The 18,804-nt window shown below is 42.3% G+C and overlaps 1 protein-coding gene across 3 annotated transcripts in view; it reads left to right on the top strand.

The window, feature by feature from the left end:
• Positions 1-18,804, top strand: part of NFATC3 (nuclear factor of activated T cells 3) — a 141,194-nt gene that overhangs the window by 92,534 nt on the left and 29,856 nt on the right. For all 3 annotated transcript variants that reach the window (XM_072117782.1, XM_072117784.1, XM_072117783.1), the window contains 2 exons: positions 6,112-6,238; positions 17,331-18,365. In XM_072117782.1, coding sequence (XP_071973883.1) covers positions 6,112-6,238; positions 17,331-18,365 — 1,162 coding nt within the window. The remainder of the gene's footprint in view (positions 1-6,111; positions 6,239-17,330; positions 18,366-18,804) is intronic.

Raw genomic sequence — 18,804 nt, forward strand, 5'->3', positions numbered from 1 at the left:
GCCTGGGGAATTTGTTCCTGGAATCCCGTTTATCCTCCGGTCCCAAGCTACGGAAGATGAGCTAAGTGCAACCCCTACTCTTGCCCGTTACGCTGCACCTCCCCCAGAATGGGCGTCATCGCCTGAGCACTTCGGCACAGACGAAATGGCGGTCAAGAGACCACCGGTATCAGAACCACTCTGGCACACTCATCTTCAGAATCTCCCTACCAAAGAGGACTTTAAATCTTTAATTGCTGAAGTGAAGGAGGCTTTCAGATCTGAAATTTCGGAGATACGGCGTGACATACAGGGCATGACGCAGAAAATTGACCACCTAGAAGCTGGACAGGCGGACTCAAGGCGCCAGATTGCACATACGCAACATACCCTGCACTCTCATTCTGTCACACTACAAGACATGGCCAGACACCTGGAAGACCTCGACAATAGAGGAAGGCGTAATAATATAAGGGTGAGGGGCCTATCGGAGGTGGAAGGTAAAGAAGATGTCCGTGCCACACTTCAAGTGCTTTTCTCGACACTATTGGGGGAGCCGGAAACGCAAGTAAAGCTTGACAGAGCTCATAGAGCATTGAGGCCTAAAGTAATGGGAGGAAATCCGAGGGACGTGGTCTGCTGTGTACATGACTTTGAATTAAAGGAGCGCCTCATGTTTGCGGCGCGGAAGAAAAAGAATTTTGCTTTCAATGGGGATAACATACAGCTTTATCAGGATCTCTCTGGGATCACCCTTCAGAAGAGACGGATTTTACGGCCGCTGCTGGACATTTTACGTCAACACGACATTTCCTATCGCTGGAACTTTCCTTTTGCCCTGTCGGCCACTAAAGATGGAATAACGGCGACGCTCTCAATGATGGAGGAGCTGCAGGAATTCTGCGACATCTGGAACATCCCGACTCCACGACTGGGGGGACCTTCCCCGCCAGATGCGACAAACGCAGAATAAGACCCAGCTGCAACAGAAGAGACGAAGGCCGCGAACCAGAGCTCCATCCCAGGACTCTTATGATTAGAGAGGAACATCTGCTGAACATATATCCTTTATAGTTATTATACTTGTTTGAAGGGGGTCTTATGTTTGCCCATATTTGCATTGATTTGGGGTACCCTTCCCCTCCTTTGTGAATTCAGATGTAATTTGCACAAGGGCACCGGGGTTAGTGTCTCGATAGTTAGAGATATATCTCAGTTTCTATTTTGGTGTAGAACTACACTTGATGCTTTTTTCTTTTTTCCTCTATTAGGTTCTATTGCCACGTTTTTCCCCACCGAGTGGGTCTACTCCGGATCCCGCCCTCTGACCCTGGCATAGGGTTGATACAGGAGGTGGTGAAAATGGTTCAGCTGACTATACTCCCCCATCTTAGGGGTAGACCAGCTGAATAGACCTGCACTAGGGCCAGGAGATTCTCCTCTCCCTGGTTATAGTATAAGGAATTTATCCTTGTTTTCTTATTACCCCCCCCCCCCCTTTTTTTTTTTTTTTTTTTTTTTTCTCTCTCGGGGGGGGGGGGGGGGTTTGTTGTTTTTTGTCTTGACTGTTTGTCTTGTGGAGTGCAAGGTTTGTCCTTTCCCCTGTTGCCCCCCCCCTGTTGCCTCTGCGGGTTTCTCTGACGCTCTAGGCTTCTGTACACTGACACCCTTTAGTACAGTCACTCTAGGGCTTTAGGGAGAAAAGGCCACACTTAGCCTCTCCTACCTCCCTCCCCCCCCTCCTAACACAGAACTTGTCCAGTTACATCCTATTCAGGGGAGACAGCGTACCTTGCCCAAGAGTATTGGTTAGCTAACTCACCATGGTTCAGCTTTTGACACTCAATGTAAAGGGGCTCAACTCAGCTCGCAAGCGACGTCTCACGCTAAATGAGCTAAAGAGGAGTAGAGCAGATGTGGTGTTCTTGCAGGAGACACACTATGATACGACGGGGAACTTTAATTTTGCTAAGCACCTTTACCCGGTATCTTATATGGCATCTACGGAGAACAAAAAAGCAGGAGTGGCGATCCTGTTCTCCACCTCGTGCCCCATAGTGCCTGAGACAGTAACTGCGGATCCCATGGGCCGCTTTCTCATTATTCAGGGCAAAATGTTCGGCTCGCCTGTGATTTTATGCAATATTTACGCCCCCAATTCATCGCAGGTCCGCTTCATTACCAAGGTCCTGAATAAAATAGCCAGACTCCCAGCAGCACCCCTACTGATAGGAGGGGACTTCAATGTAATCTTCTCAGAAAATATGGACCGGCTGGCTATCGACCCCAATCCCGCCACTAGATCACAGAGCACTATTTCAGCGGCTTTCCGTAGAGTCATCAGGAGGTTTGCTTTATATGATTTGTGGAGAGTGGGCAACCCGGGCGACCGCTCATTTACTTTCTACTCTGCACCACATGGCACCCATACTCGTATAGATTACTGGTTTGGAGACATCCAATTCTTGCGAATGATGCATTCCGCAGAGGTGGGAGACATATCGTGGTCAGACCATGCGCCAGTCCTATTACAGCTTAGTGAGGGCCATACCACAACGAGGGCATGTCATTGGCGTTTAAATGAATCCCTTCTTAAGAAACCCCTGATCAAGGAGGAGTTAAATGGAGCACTACGGGAATATTTTCAGCTTAATGAGGATTCAATCCCCTCTATCCCTATGATATGGGAAGCTCACAAGGCGGTCTTCAGAGGCCATTGTATAGAACAGGGAACCAGATTGAAAAGAAACAGGGTCCATCTGGAAAAGGAATTGAGAAAGGAGATTGGTAAGCAAGAGGCAGCCCTATTAGCCAAACCCACTAGGAGGAGACTCCAACAGTTAATTGAGGTTAGGGAGCAGTTGCGAGAGGTTCAGACTCAAGAGGTAGAGAAATTACTAGTGTTTACTAGGCAACGGTATTACGAACAGGCCAATAAGTACCATTCTCTCCTAGCGAGACAATTGAGAGAGAAGAGAGAGCACCAAACACCCCATGTTATACGGGATCCCCGGGGAAATCTATTACATGACCCGAGAGCGATTGCCTCTCGCTTCCAAGAATTTTATGCCAAACTGTATTCCCTGCCAAATACTCTACCCCTGGATGAGGGCCTTAGAAAAACGCTGCTCTCGGACTTCTTGAGCTCCTGCTCCCTACCGGGACTCCCCTCAGAGGCCATCGAGACGCTCAACTCAGAGTTAACGTCGGATGAGATAGAGGAGGTGATCAAAGAAATGCCAAATGGGAAATCCCCGGGCCCAGATGGGCTAACATATCTTTATTATCAGACCTTCTCCCCTGTGGTGCTGCCACATATGACAAAAGTGTTTAACGCGTTCTTACAAGGTGAACCCATGCCTACAACTTTCACCCATTCCTATATCACCCTTATCCCCAAGCCTGGGAAAGATGCAACCGATTGTGCTAATTATAGGCCGATTGCACTTCTAAACGCAGACCTAAAAATATTCACAAAACTACTGGCCAATCGCCTGATTCAGTGGATTCCTCAGGTAATCCATAAGGACCAGGTGGGCTTTGTACCTGGACGACAAGGTGGCGACAACACGAGGAGAACAATTGATCTTATCGATGTAATTAATAAGCAAAAAGATCAGGCCCTAATTCTCAGTTTAGACGCAGAGAAGGCGTTTGATCGCCTCAGCTGGCCCTTTATGTTTCAAGTCCTGGAACACATAGGAATAAAGGGTCCCTTTCTCCAGGCTCTGAGGGAGTTATATTCAAATCCCACAGCAGAAATTAAGCTCCCACACGCGTCCTCCCCACCTCTGCGGATCAAGAATGGTACACGTCAGGGTTGCCCACTCTCTCCCCTCCTCTTTATTCTTTGCATTGAACCCTTGGCCTCCATTATCCGTCTAGACCCCAATATCCATGGTGTTATGGTTAGAGACAAGGAATTTAAATTGTCGTTGTTCGCAGATGATATCCTGCTCACCATCACTCAGCCCCTAATCTCCCTACCCAACCTACAAGCGAGGCTACAACAATATGGCCGTCTCTCGGGCTATAAAGTGAACACCTCAAAGACGGAGGCATTGCCCCTCAATTTTACCCAACCGCTGGTAGACCAATTGAAGGCCACATTCAGATATAATTGGAAAGCAGACGCTATTAAGTATCTGGGGATACTTCTGACCCCCTCTTACAATACACTGTATGGGCAGAATTTTCCTGGTAGTTTTCAGGAAATAAGGACTCTCCTTAATAACTGGAACAGTCTCCCCCTCTCTCTTTTTGGCAGGATAGCAGCGGTCAAAATGACTATTCTGCCTAAGCTGCTGTACCTTTTTGAAACCTTGCCAGTAGCGGTGCCGTTGGGCGCTCTGAGGTCCCTGCAAGCATCAATATTGCACTTTATCTGGGCGAAAAAGAGACACAGAGTTTCCAGGTCTGTTCTACTCTCTCACAAATCCAGGGGCGGCCTATCGGTGCCGGACATAACCAAATACTACTGGGCAACACACTTGAGACGCATTCCTGCATGGTCCACCCTACTGGCATTCTCTAAGTGGATGGAGATAGAGAAACTGTGGCTGGCCCCCTTTCATCCTAACTCCTACCTTTGGCCCAAAGAGGCGCCTGCGCTGCCTGATTCCCAACTAGGCCCTATCTCATTCACGATTAAGTTATGGAGGGCCTGTTTGGCCAGGTTCCCATTGGTGTCCAAGTGCTCCCCTATGCAATCCTTTTTACACACTCCCCTCATGCAACAAGCTGGGGCTGGGCAGGAAATTAAACCCTGGCATGAGAAGGGTTTATTTAGATTTGCAGATATTGTGGATTACCGCGATAGGAAGATCTTGCCCTTTGCAGCCCTACAGGATAAATTCCATCTCCCACAGGCGGCCAATTTTCACTACATTCGAATTAGACACTTTTTACAATCCCTGGACAGTGCTGCAACAGTCTCGGCACCCACTACGTTTGAACACATTTGCAAAACTGCGACCCAAACATCTGGACTCATATCAGATATCTACATGATACTACTCCATCCCAGCCCAGACGAGCTCATTGCACACCCGTATATGGCCAAGTGGGAGAGCATAGTGGGGGGGCCGATATCTCAGGACACTTGGCGACTGATTTGGCATAGGGCGGCTAAGACCTCCCTGTGTGCTACACATAAGGAGAACCAGTACAAACTGTTGATGCAGTGGTACCATACCCAATCCTTGCTGCACAGATTATTCCCAGACACACCAGATACTTGCTGGCGATGTGGCTCAGTTGGAGGTACTCTTCAACACATCTTCTGGACGTGCCCATTGTTGCAGCCTTTTTGGCAGGAAGTAAAGACTCTCCTTCGGGAGGTCGTAGAGGTGGATATCCCACTCTCCCCATTATTTCACTTGCTGAACGTCTCTCCACACCCCATGGCCAAGGCGACCACAAAACTGAGCCTACACATTCTCACAGCTGCGAGATGTCTGATAGCGCAGTTTTGGAAGAGACAAGCCCCCCCCCTCCCGAATGGATCTTCTCTCTAGGGTTAGAGAAACTCGCAGTATGGAATATCTGACCGCTTCCCTGAACAATCGTATTCCACAGTTTGACAAAACCTGGGATCGATGGGACCGCTACTGGATTGAGGAACGAGCAGGAGGAGGAGAGTGACAGGGCCATCCTTTTAGTGTCTTCCCAAGTGGTAATTGTTGTCGTAGTGAGTATGAATGACTTTGTCTTTGTCCGTACCCTTTTTCCCAACCTCTTCAGAATGGTTAAGCATTGATATGATGCCATCTTTGGTATTTGTTTTAATATAGTAGGCATATGTTACTGCTGGATTTTGCATTATGATACGCAAACAGGATATTTACACTGTTGATACTCCACGGGGAAATAGATCCCTTCTCTTTTGTCTTTTAATTATTTTATTATTGGAAAATTTTTATGTGATATTTGTACATGATAACTTGTTTGTTAAATATTTTTGAAAAATAATAATAAAAACACAATTATATAAAAAAAAAAAATTTAACAAATGGAGTTCTTTAAAATTGAGTTCTTAATTAATTAAAGGAGAGATTATATGAATATGTATTATATATTTATTTATAGAGAGAAAGAGTGCGATGTACTGAATGAGCATTTGCTTCTTTACAGAATGAAATTGTTGTTGAAATTCCACCTTACCACAACAAGTCAATTGTGACAGGAGTTCAAATACAGTTTTATCTATGCAACGGGAAAAGAAAACGTAGCCAGTCACAGCGGTTTACCTATACTCCAGGTTAGTTTGCATTATAGTAATTCTATATAGCTTTCTTTTTTCTTAATTTTTTTATTTAGTAGAAATGAATGTGATTATCAAGCCCTAAAGATGGTGGAATTAATACATTCTTTATCACTACTCAACATTTAGTAAAACGTTATCTAGGGAAACTTGTTACACAGAGATTTAAGCAGCAAATCATGTTGAGCTCCTTTTGAATTGGTCATAAACCTAAACATGCTCATCTGAGCAATTCACAACATTGGGGCAGATTTATCAAGTGTCTGAAAGTCGGAATATTTCTAGTTGCCCATGGCAACCAATCACAGCTCAGCTTTCATTTTACCAGTGCTCATGAATATTTTAAAGGGGAGCTGTGATTGGATGCCATGGGTAACTAGAAATATTCTGACTTTCAGACACTTGATAAATCTGCCCCATTGTGTTTGTGTCATACTTAAAAGTAAAAATCATCCCACATCTTAGTACTTTATCATAAGAAACCATAGGGACGGATTATAACTTCTTAACCCCTTCTTCACGTGTGCCTTAATAGTACAGCGTGCGTCGGGAGCACAAGGATAGATAGTGCTCACAGGCTAAACCCTTCCCATACCAGATGGCTGGTTGCTGAATCTTTAAATGCCATCAGACCCTTATAACATCAGCTTGCATCGTAAATCTTAGGAACTGTCGCTTCGGAATTCCCTTTTTAAAAGGAAGGGGGTGGCTGCTCTCCCATCTCAAAAGGCTATTTCCTATAGAAATATTTCTGAAGGGTTCCTTTATTGGATTAAGTAATCAAAACATCCAAAAAGGCTAATGATGATTGATGCATCTCATACCTAAACCTTGGGCTCATGAAACTTAGAGATAGGTTGAATAACAGCAACTTGAACCTATCTTTACTACCCCTCCACAATACAAGCATGTCATGAATGAAGGGTAGCCACGGTTCTACATTTTCAATCCCAGGTAGTGGAATATCACCAAACACTACCGTCTCCTCCCACCAGCCCAGGAGAAAATTGATATATGTGGGCGCACAGGGATTACCCATTGCCTTGTCCATGAGCTGGTCATAGCGACCTTTGTCAAGTTTGGCCTGTAATAAACAAAATAAGATAAGTCTATAGTGAAAGATATATATGTATGTGTGATATATATATATATATGTTTATATTATATTTTATATTATATTTAATAAAACAACATAGAATTGTAGAAGTGGAGGACTGACCATAAGCTAACATTAGTATGTGGAGAGATGGGCTATAGATTATGTGCTAGTAGAAAAGAGAGCTGAAGGGACAAGTAAGATAATTGGTCAGGTGAAAGAGGAAAGAGGCGTGTATCGTGTCACCGGAAGTAGGAGGAGACTCAATGAGGAAGGAAATCGCTAGTAGAGGTAGCTAAAGCAATGCATCTGTATCGAAGATAGATGCTGCAATTTGAAGCGCAGTCGCTTATGTAAATAAGTATGGCAACATATCGGTAAGCTGTCACTTATGTAGGTAAATATGTCACCATATCAGTACAGTGAAAAAATGTCTGGAATAGTGTTAACCCTAAGGATGCATGGAGGCTGTATACATTGGATCGCTGTAGGAAGGAGAAAAATCCTGATGTCTGGGCGAGAGCAATTGAAAGAAGCAAGATAATACATTGAAAACAAGAAGAGAGGAGAATGTATATATGTTTGGGGTACATCCTATATTATAGCTTATTATAACTATTTGTGTTTTTAACCATCCCACTGGATATATGCAGATACTATAACTCGTCTCTAGTTTCTATTTTTCTGTAAGAAAAAACAGATTGAAAAGACTTCCTCATTAAATGAAAAATTAGAAAAATTAGTCCCGTCTTTAGACCAAAAATTAGTACAATAGCAAGAGGCTGTGAGATATGGTAACCCTGAAGTCATATGATATTATGTAAATATTCAATCATATGCCATGTTGAGACCCCAAAGGTTCAATAGTTTGTAAGGTATGAATCCAGTAGGATTCTTGATTGTGTAATAGCATGATCCTGTTCCCACCTCTGAGGGGAATTTCCACGGAGTGGATCACTTGTAAGCACAGTTGTGATGAATGATGGTTATGCGCATTGAAGTGTGCAGGAACTAGTAACAGATTGTGATTGGTACATATCGTGGATCCTGTCTTGAATCGGAGTTGAGGTTTCCACGTATAAAAGTCCACAAGGACATCCCAGTCCTTGGATGGCTGAAGTGTTCCCTGCGGATGACTGCAGAGCATTGGCTGCAGTCTAGGCATGGAAATGTGCCCTTTTCGGGGTGGAAAGAAAAGTCTGTTTTTTTTTTTTTTGTTTTTTTTTTTGTGAAGCTGCAAATGTCCATGCGTACAAGTTTGCCTCTCAAATTCTTAATGCGCTTGTGGCAGGTAAGAGGTGGAGACTGGAATTCCTCGACATTAGGATAGGCCTGTTTTAATAATGGCCAGTGTTTGTTAATGACCTTGGTTAGGAGAGGGGATGTTGGATGATAGTGGTGTGCTAAAGGTATGCGTTTAGTCTGCTCTTTGTGTGTATTCAGTGTTTGTTTAGGGCAGTGGTTCTCAACCTTTCTAATGCTGTGACCCCGCAATACAGTTCCTCATGTTGCGGTGGCCCCAAACTATGTACAAGAATATTGTATTCGTGCCAAAAAATGCAATAAAATCGTGGCTCCCATGGCTTTAGGCGACCCCCTGCGATTTGGTTGTTTGACCCCCACCGGGGTCGCAACCCACAGGTTGAGAACCGCTGGTTTAGGGGGTCTTGTCTCCCTATTTTGTAAAGTGGGTATCCTCTTTTTTGAAATTTGGCTAACATTTCAGTTAACCTTTCTATCTTTTCTGCCAGGTCACTAATAATTCTGTTGCTGAATTGTGATGTAGTTAGAGACTTTTGTTTGTGGAGGATGGGAGCTTGAGAAATGTAGTAGCGTATTGCGATCAGTAGGCTTGACATATATGGGATCCAGCACAGAGAGAAGACGCTGAGCTTCCCGTGCAGCCTCTGTAAAGACCCCTGCACTGATATCCTGGGGGACGTGGGATCTATTTGGAAGATTTCTATCTTCATCATAGGCTGTAAGTGTGTAGAAGTAACTGTTAATGTGTCATATGTATGTTTGTTTGTGTGTGCAGTTTCAGTGTGTCATATGTATTGCATGTGTTTATATGTGGGCAGTATATGTATTGCATGTGTTTATGTGTGGGCAGTATATCTATTGCATGTGTTTGTGTGGGCAGCATATGCATTGCGTTTGTTTATATGCATATACAGCCCCTGTATACAGTGAGAAGCTTGCTGGGACGATGCTATCTGCATCCTCTCTGCATGTCTCCGCATGCAGATCACTGATAACAGTGATCCAATGGGATGTTAGATTACTGTTACCATTAGATCACGGTTATCTATGATATATATATATATATATATATTATGATTAGCAGGTATCATTTGTGCCCTTATAAAACAAAGAAAATTGTAATAAAAAAAAAAAAGGGGGGAAAAAAGCAAAAATTAAAGTGGTATGCCCTCAATCATCTACAAAATAAGTGAAATAGTAAAATTAAATTAACTTTGTCACCCTCGGCCCGCTCTGTCTGGGAGTCTGGGGCAGGCACCAACCAAGGCCATCCCTATGCGGCTCTGGCCGACATCAGCCCTGGCCTATTCTGTAGGGAGTCTGGTGGCGACATCAGCCATTGCCTGCTCTGTGGGGGGTCTGTGGTTGGCGTCAGCCATGGGCCGCTCTTGCGAGTTTGAAACTGGCGTTGGCCTGGCCCTCTCTGGCTGAAATTTATGAGGAGACAGTCACATGGTTGTGCACCACTTGTTAAATACATGTAATATTACAAAAATTGTAGATGTCTATTAACACTATATACGACTAGGAGTTGTATATTTTGTATTCATAAAAATTTCATACTCCTCCTCGGCTAAAAAAAATACTCTTCAAAATCGGTAAGAGGAGTATTACTACCCTTCTGGAAGAGTCTAGAAATTATGTGGTTTCCAAGAGAAAAGTTTTTTTGACCAATGTCTAATCTTTTGTGGATCTTGGGAAGAGTATACAAAACTGTAGTAATTGGGTGATGGTTAGTCAAAAATTGTGCTGTTTTAGCATCTATGGTACCCTGGGACTGGTATTTGGAAATAACACTCTGAAAGGAGTTAGCAATTTGTGGCGTAGGGTTCCTGGGGAGTTTTTGATGTAATCAGTTTTGTCCATGACTACTATGGCTCCCCCCTTTTCTTCTGGTTTAATAAGTTTTTTGGGACCTTGTAAGGATGAGAGGGCTTGGCGCTCTGAGGGGCTGAGATTGGAATTGTGCTTGTGTTTTCTTTGTTCCTTTTTATGTCCGTGTGTAGATTTTGTATGTCTCTATGGTGGAGTCTCGGTGGGTTGTAATGGCTTTTGTTATGTAGTCCTAATTTGTCAGTAGTGATGTTAGAGGAGGTGTAAGTTCTTGACATGTGGGGGGTTTTGAGACAAATGGATCTAAAGAATCGATGTAGGTCATCTTCTAGGGTAAAGGTGTTAAGCGAGGGGGTTGGGCAAAAGCTGAGGCCTTTGCTTTTCTGTAGGTGTTAGTGTTTGGAAGGAATTTTAACAACTTGGTCACATTCACCTGGGAGCAGGTCTGGGATCGTGGAGGAGCAGGTTGTTTTCTTGCCACCCTCTTCTCGTTGGTCATTTGTGTCTTGTGGTTCTGGATGTTGGTGGGATGTGGGCGGGCGTCTGTAGCCTAAAAAACTGTGTTTCTGACGTGAATCTGAGGATCTTTCACCGCTGGATGAGGATGATCGTCGTTAGAATCGTCTCGGGCGGTATCCTTGAAAGCTGGGCTGGAATCTTGCCACTTGTATACCCTTTTGTGTTGATAGTCTTGTGTCTCTAAGGCTCTTGGCTCTTTTCTTACTTTCAATTTCAACACGAAAGTCTATAATTGTTTTATCAACTTTTTCCTTTAGCTTTGTCGTTTCATTTAAATCTGAGATGCGTTGCTATAGCTACCTATGCAAGCGATCCCCTACCACATCACGTCCCCTCCTACTTCCGGTGACGCGATACACGCCGGCAAACACAATAGCGTTCCAGGACATTACTATTATGATACATATTCCTTTTTCACCTGATCTATTATCTTACTTGTCCCTTCAGCTCTCTTTTCTACTCGCGCAAAATCTATAGAGCATCTCTCCACCTACTAATGTTAGCTCATGGTTAGTCCTCCCCTTCTACATTTTTGCTGCATTTCCTATTATTTTTATTCCCACTTGTTTATTTCTATATATCGTCTATACACCTGATTCATTTTGATATGTTTATGTTGTTTTATATATGTATATATCTCTTTCACTATAGACTTATCTTATTTTGTTTATTACAGGCCAGATCTAACTTGACAAAGGTCGCCGTGACCGAAACGTTATAAAGTCTGATCTGTTATACCTTGCAATAAATAAAAGAAAAAAAGATTACCGCGTATACTCGAGTTTTTCAGCACACTGGAGTGTATAAAAAAAAAAAAGTGTACTCTCCTTCCGACGCCCCCCGGGAGGTCCTCTTCTGTGCAATTATGTTCTGGCTCCCTCTCTACATGCAGTGCCAGTGCTCAAGCTGTGTTGTCAGGCGGCAAACACGCTAGAACGTCAGCGAGCCAGCCCCGCACGGAGAGAGTGAGCTGGCTGTATACAGGGGGCTGCTGGCTGCGTACCGGGGACATTTTTATGAAAATCGCCAAAACCCTTATTTAGAGGCACCTGCTCAGCTTTAAGTGACTTTGAGAGGCCTAAATAACAGTAAAACCCCATAAATCACGCCATTTTAGAAGCTACACCAACTTTAAGATCAACTTTAAGAAGTGTGTTAACCCTTTAGATGCTACACAGGGGTTAAAACAAAATGGAGCTGTAATTTAGACAATATATTAATTTTGGCCAAAAGTTAAACCGTTACAAAGTATTAAATGACGAAAAACTCCACAAAGTTTGATACCCAATTTCTCTTGAGTATGAGGATGACCCAAAGGTGGTGGTCACTGCTGTAAGGGCACAGGGCTGGGCATAGAAGGGAAGGAGCCCCATTCATAGCAGATCTGCAATGTCACATTTTACAGGCTATAAAATGTTTATTTTTTTTTGTGTTTGGACATATGGGGGATTCTTTTTTTTGTGGATGAGATCCACTTTTCAGGTGCATCATTTACAGGGGATTCAATAGCTAATAATCAGATTTTATTAACTCTTTTTCTTGGTAGTGGTTAAAAAAAAATCATTAATTCTTCTTTATGGTTTTTAGCATTTTTTTTTTCCCCGGATGTTCACCGAACCATAAAAATAATGTGTTATCTTTATTCTATTGGTCATCACGATTACGGTGATACCCCATTTATATAGCTTTTTTTATGGTTAACTTGTTTTGCAGAATATAGAACTCATTTTGTGACAAATGTTTGTTTTTGTATCGCCATGTAACAATGGGCAGAACATTTTATATTTTTTGTTTACAGAGCTGGTTTGGAGCTTATTTTTTGCAGGACAAGCTGTACTTTTTCTTGGTATCATGTTGGGGTAAATCTTACTTTTTGATCACTTTTTATGCGCTTTTTATGCGACCAAAATGTGAAAATTTCATAATTTTTTAGGTTTTTTGGTGTTTTTTATGGCATTCACTGTACGGGTTTTGTGACAATTTCATTTTATTGTACGGGTTGTTACGGACGTTGTGATACCCTATATGTTGTGTGTGGTTTTTTTTTGTTTTTTTTTATTTTTCACTTTTTTTTGTTTTATTTGATTACTGCATGGGACGGGACTTCAGGGGACTTATTCTTTTTTAATAATGTTCTTTAATTTCACTTTTATTTTAACTTTTTTTTTTACTGTTTTATTTTGTCCCAGGGTGGGACATGAACAAGTTATCATTTGTTCACTTGTTCATTGTAATATACTGCAATACTAAGGTATTGCAGCATATTACAGTCAGTCATATTACAGGCATTCTGCATAGGCTGACAGCTGCACTGTTATATTGTGCACAGTGCACGATCCTAACAGGCAGCAACTATAGGCAGCCCTGGGGTCCTTATTGGACCTCAGTGTTACCATGGTAACGTCGGCACCTCCGTGCCTTGCATCCGTAGGTTATTCCGACGTCCACGCCCCCGATTTCCGCCGCATGCATGCCAGCGCCGATGCGCCACAATCCTGTCGCGTGCACCAAAAACCCGGGAAAAACAATTCAGGGGAAAGACTGCGCAAATCGGTAATATTCGGGAAACCCGACGAAAAATAGCGAATCGGGCCCTTAGTAAATGACCCCCTATATGTCTTAAAATTTCTAGTTGATCATGGATCACAAATATGAAAAGATTACATGGTGCCTGGATCTATGACCTTTGTGTCCCAAGTTTGATGGTATACATTGTTGGCTGTGTTCTGTGTGAGAAGATGGTACAGATGTTAGGAGCTTGGGGGGGGTTAGATGGATGTCTGCATGAGAGAGAGGTGCCAGGATACATTGAACAGGAGCATTGTAGCATTGTAGGATTATGCATAAAAAACCATGTCCACATCAAGTAGACATTTGGTGAATTTTATTTTGTTTTGTTTTTTTTTGCTGTTATGACAGCAAAGTAGAACATTTTAAATTTTGAAAATCGCAATTTCTCCAAATTTTCACCACATGATTTTTTTCATGAATAAATGCAAAACATACCAAAAATTTTTAAACTAACACGCAGTACAAAGTGTCAAGAGAAAACAATTTCAAAATCACTTGGATATGTTAAAGCATTCCAAAGTTATACCCACTTATAGTGACACAGGTCAGATTTGAAAAAATGGGCCGTGTCAGGAAGGTGACATGTGGCTTTGGCGTTAAGGGGTTAAAGGAAATCTACCATTTGATTTCCTGCAATATGAACCAAACAAGCCTTGAGAATGCTGTAGCTTAATTTTTGTAAATGTATGAAAACATTATAAAACCTATACAAATTTGGTATTCCCGTAATTGTATCGACCCAAAGAATAAAGTAGACATGTCATTTGGGGGGCGCACAGTGAAAGCCGTAAAATCCAAGCCCACAAGAAAACAGCGCAAATGCGTTTTTTCACCATTTTCACTACATTTGGAATTTTTCAAATATTCGCTTGGAATATTCAATACCATCACTATGAATTGCAATTTGTTACACAGAAAAAAAGGCACCACAGAGGTCTTAACGAGTAAAAATAAAAAAGTTACAGATTTTTGAAGGTGGGGAGTGAAAAATGGAAATGAAAAAACAAGAAAGGGCCTGGTCCTTAACCAGTTAAACAAATGATTTCCATTACCTTTAAAAATTATGGGGGAGATTTATTAATCTGTCTGCCACAGAATTCTGTCAAAGTTTGAAAAAAAAAAAAATGTCTGCACCACATTTATAAAGGGTTTTAGACCGTTTTCTGTCTCTCCTACGGCTTGCTCGACAAAAGGGGGCGTGACCTATGATAAGGGAGGCGGCCTCTCACCAAAAATGAACTACTGCTAACACGCCAGAATAGTGTTTTAACTTTCTGGAGTAAAGTAAGCCAACTAATAGGAGGTGCAGAGTACGACTAGAAAGTCGTAGGGACTATTATCCAGCAATGGACACTTTTATAAATAAATGTGGTGTCCTGTCGTACTCTGCACTGTCTAACCTTAGGACACTTTTTATAAATCTGCCTCTATGCCTTTACTAATGAAATCTGTAATTTTACAGTAAAATTTCCTCCATACCCAAATATAGAAGGTTTAAGACTTTTTAATGGTAATCTATCAGCTCCAAAATCACACCACAAGTAAAGATAATTTATGAAGTGGCCTACACAATTTATCTGGACACCTTTTCCGTTTCTTAAATATTTTTTATGTTTTCCCCAATTTGCCCTAAGATAGCTTTAGTTGGAAGGCTTGATCGCCATTTCATAGGTTTATGTCAGACGGAAGCACTAAGATGGTTCTCAACAATGCTACCCTCTTGCATTAAGTCGTTTCTTTTGTTCCATCAAACAAACGGGTCAAGCTTGAAGCAGCCATGATCTTTCCTCAACTGTAGTCATTGGCTTGGGGTGGATGACGAGAAGCTGGTAGGGTTGGATTTCCCTTTTTTTATTTGAAGATTTCCAAAGACAGTGGGAAAGATTGATTGTGAGGGGTTTCCTGCTTCAGAGGGGTAGTTCTCTCTTTCATAAACTGGTTTTTGCCCCTGGGCAGATACAAGGCAGGTTCCTCTGTAGATTGGCCCTTGAAAACACATGGATGGGTCTGTTCCTTGTGGACTCCTTGCTGCTGTCTCTTGAGGACTTCCTTTAGACTTAGACTTGTTGCGGTCTTTTGTTTAATGTCCAATACTGATATCTAGTGGCACTGCCCTAGACTACACGCATTCTGAGACAATGTGCTCCAGTTATTTGAATCACTTGTTGACCACTGTTATCATCTTTTGTAAATTTGTGTTAGTTAGCTTTTCGTGCATCATAGAATTGGTCAAGTCAGCTGGTTAACTGTTTTTTTTTTTCTCCTTAACTGTCATCTAGTATGTATTAATGAGTCTCTAGTACAGTGCAGAATAGAATTAGACCATTCCCTACTTTGCCAGATTAATTACTGCGACTGATGCTCGGTGATTAATCTTGTGCACAAGCTATTTCTGTGCAGAGGAGTCAAGGTGGAGCAGCCTAAAAATGGCCTAAATCATTCAGTAAATATGACGCACAACATTTCAGGTCATAATTACTCCGGTTTTCTGACGTAGACAGATTGAAACTGCCCAGCGGGTAACCTCCCACCGAAAACCCTAGAGGCATATTTATGAACAATGTAATAAGGTAAGACAGTGCAAAGTTAGACCAAACTGTCTTTGACCCCATTCACATCGGCCCGATGTGGACATATGCGGCCGGATATACGTCCCTATAGATGCCAGTGGCGCCGGACGTGTTACAGTGAGCACAATGTTTGCTAATCCTACCATGACATGACCGCAAACAAGATGGAGCTTGCTCTATATTCGGCCATAAGAATGGCAATGTTGTGCTATTTCCCATGGAGAGCTCCTATGAGCTGATGTGTACTCCCGGGCAAGCACACATCAATGTGAATGTACAAGATTCATGTAAGAACCTGATGTTGGATGATGAGTCTGTCATAGTTTTACTTTCTAGTTGTGCTTTACTTTCTAGTAGTGGCCTTTTTTTTTGGTGCACAGAATTTATGCTATGAAGCCATGCCACTTTTTATAGTGCAAGTCGCTTTTATCATTCTAGTCGTACAAGTGTCTGAAAACTGTCTAAAACCATTTATAAATAGAGCGTAGACAAGTTTTTCTTTTAGGTCAATTACAGAATTCTGTTGTAGACTGCTGAATAAATCTCCCCCCACCCACCCCTCTCCATAGTGTAGAAAGAAGAAAATTTACACCATCTATGGTGTACTAAGAAGTACATAAACCATCATTTTCCCTAATATTAGGTGTGTCTGGAAGGCTTATCCCAAACTCGCCCAAAGTGCATTGTCCGACGATAATGCACTTTGCCGCGATTCATTAAGAATGTGCGCCTGATATCCTGCATGAGTCGCTTCCCCACTCAGTTCCGACGCAGTTCACTTTCTTCTTCCTGGTGCATTGGATTGCGACAGAAATTAATTCCCGCGCTCAGTCCGAATCGGTTGGAACGGCAAGCCCCCGATTTCTGTCTCATGAAAGCCAGTGCAGCTGCGCCAAAAAACGATCATGTGTGACACAATCCCAGCGCAAACCCCTGTTAAATACCTATCACAGCTGCACAAATCCTGAAAACGGCGAACAGTCAGACGAAAGTGCAATCTGAATAAGCCGCGATTTTTGTTTTTTTTATGCTTGCATGATAATATGGTTGCTGGTAGACTCCCTTTCAATACATAAACACTAAAACGGACATAAAATGGAATGAAAAGAAGATATACTGACACAATTGAATGTAAATAGGGCACAGGATTATTTTTAATGCCTATTTATGTTTTATGATGTATAGAAAAAGGCATTTGGCACATACATCCCATAATTGATGTCTTCTTTTTCAACAGTTATGCTTAAAAGAGAACATGCAGAAGAAGAAGCTATACCAACAACATCTTCTGTATCTCTACCCCAGGTAGTGAATGTTTCTAATCAGCAGTCTGTGGACTCTGACAGCCCTTCTACAGATCAGAGACCTAATCATGATAATCTCATGTCCTCTTTGGATCGAAGTCTAGGATGCCCTTCTCAACCTACATTCTCTTCACTGGTGAATCATGGAGTTCCCCGCCTTACACAAGGTAGGAACCTAAATGGGAGAGCAGAATGCCTCCCTCCATTGTTACAGCAGTCGTATCATGTATCATCTTCAGCCACAAGGTCTTCCTATTCATCTATGCAGTCTAATGTAATGTACAATGGACAGTCCGGTCTTCCATTGAATCCAGTCCCTGCTCAAGGGTTTGATGCATTTCCGCAAGAAACTGGTATTTCTCATTTGGTCAACCATGGTCATCAGTCTTTGGCAATGATGCATTACCATACATCAAGATTAAGTCCATCCACCTCATCTCCTGCCATCCTTGATCCATTGGTCCATGCAGTGCAATCGTCACATCTCCAGCAGATTGGCTACTCTTGTCCAAACACTGGTGGCAAGAATACCATTCCATCATCTTCAACAAGTCTGACGATTGGACATCTACCACTTCAGCTTCCATCTGTCTCTTACCACCTGACAAAACCAGGCCCTACCTCTTCCTTTACCAATGCTCATACAAGCGCATTAACTTCCTCATCACTGCCCAGTCCATCTTCTCCTCAGATGCAGCCTATCCCATATGAATCCCCAACATCAAGTGTAAAAGCCTCATCACCATTTCCCACATCCCTGATTCATTCTGGACAACTGGCTTCACAAACCCAAAGCCATGGACTGGTTAACCTTCCCCACAATGTCACTCTTGGGCACCATGCAATTCAGGACTCTTCTCCATTCCACCACAATGACTCTTCTCTATCTGTTAAACCTAAACCTGAGCCTGAGGATGGTGATTTGAACTTCCAGTCAATTGGCTTACAGGACATCACTTTAGATGATGGTAAGAAATGCTTTGTGATTTCAGTAGTTTTATTTTCTACTGAAAAAATTGTTCTTAGGGCTATTTCTAACTGCCCCATTCTATGTTTTTAGATATCTATCTATCTTTATATCTTTGCATCTATATATCTTTATATCTATATACCTATCTCTATTTCTCTCTGTCTGTATGTCTCTAACCATATTACCATACACATAAGCTGTCTTATACTCATTGCCTATATATTAATGACCTGTGGCAAAATAGAAGCTGAGCTGTCATTGGTTGCTAACTACCACAGTAGCCAGTAGACTATGGCACCTCTATATGGTTGTTAATAATTATATTTTGAAAAAGCACTGGGTGAAAATTTTGACTCAAAAGCTAGTAACCTGTGTAACTGGGAGTCACTGTGCAAAATTTGGGGGTTGTAAATTCAACGGTGCATATTCCTTGAGAG

Source organism: Engystomops pustulosus, chromosome 7, assembly GCF_040894005.1.
Source record: "Engystomops pustulosus chromosome 7, aEngPut4.maternal, whole genome shotgun sequence".
Classification (NCBI taxonomy): Eukaryota; Metazoa; Chordata; class Amphibia; order Anura; family Leptodactylidae; genus Engystomops; species Engystomops pustulosus.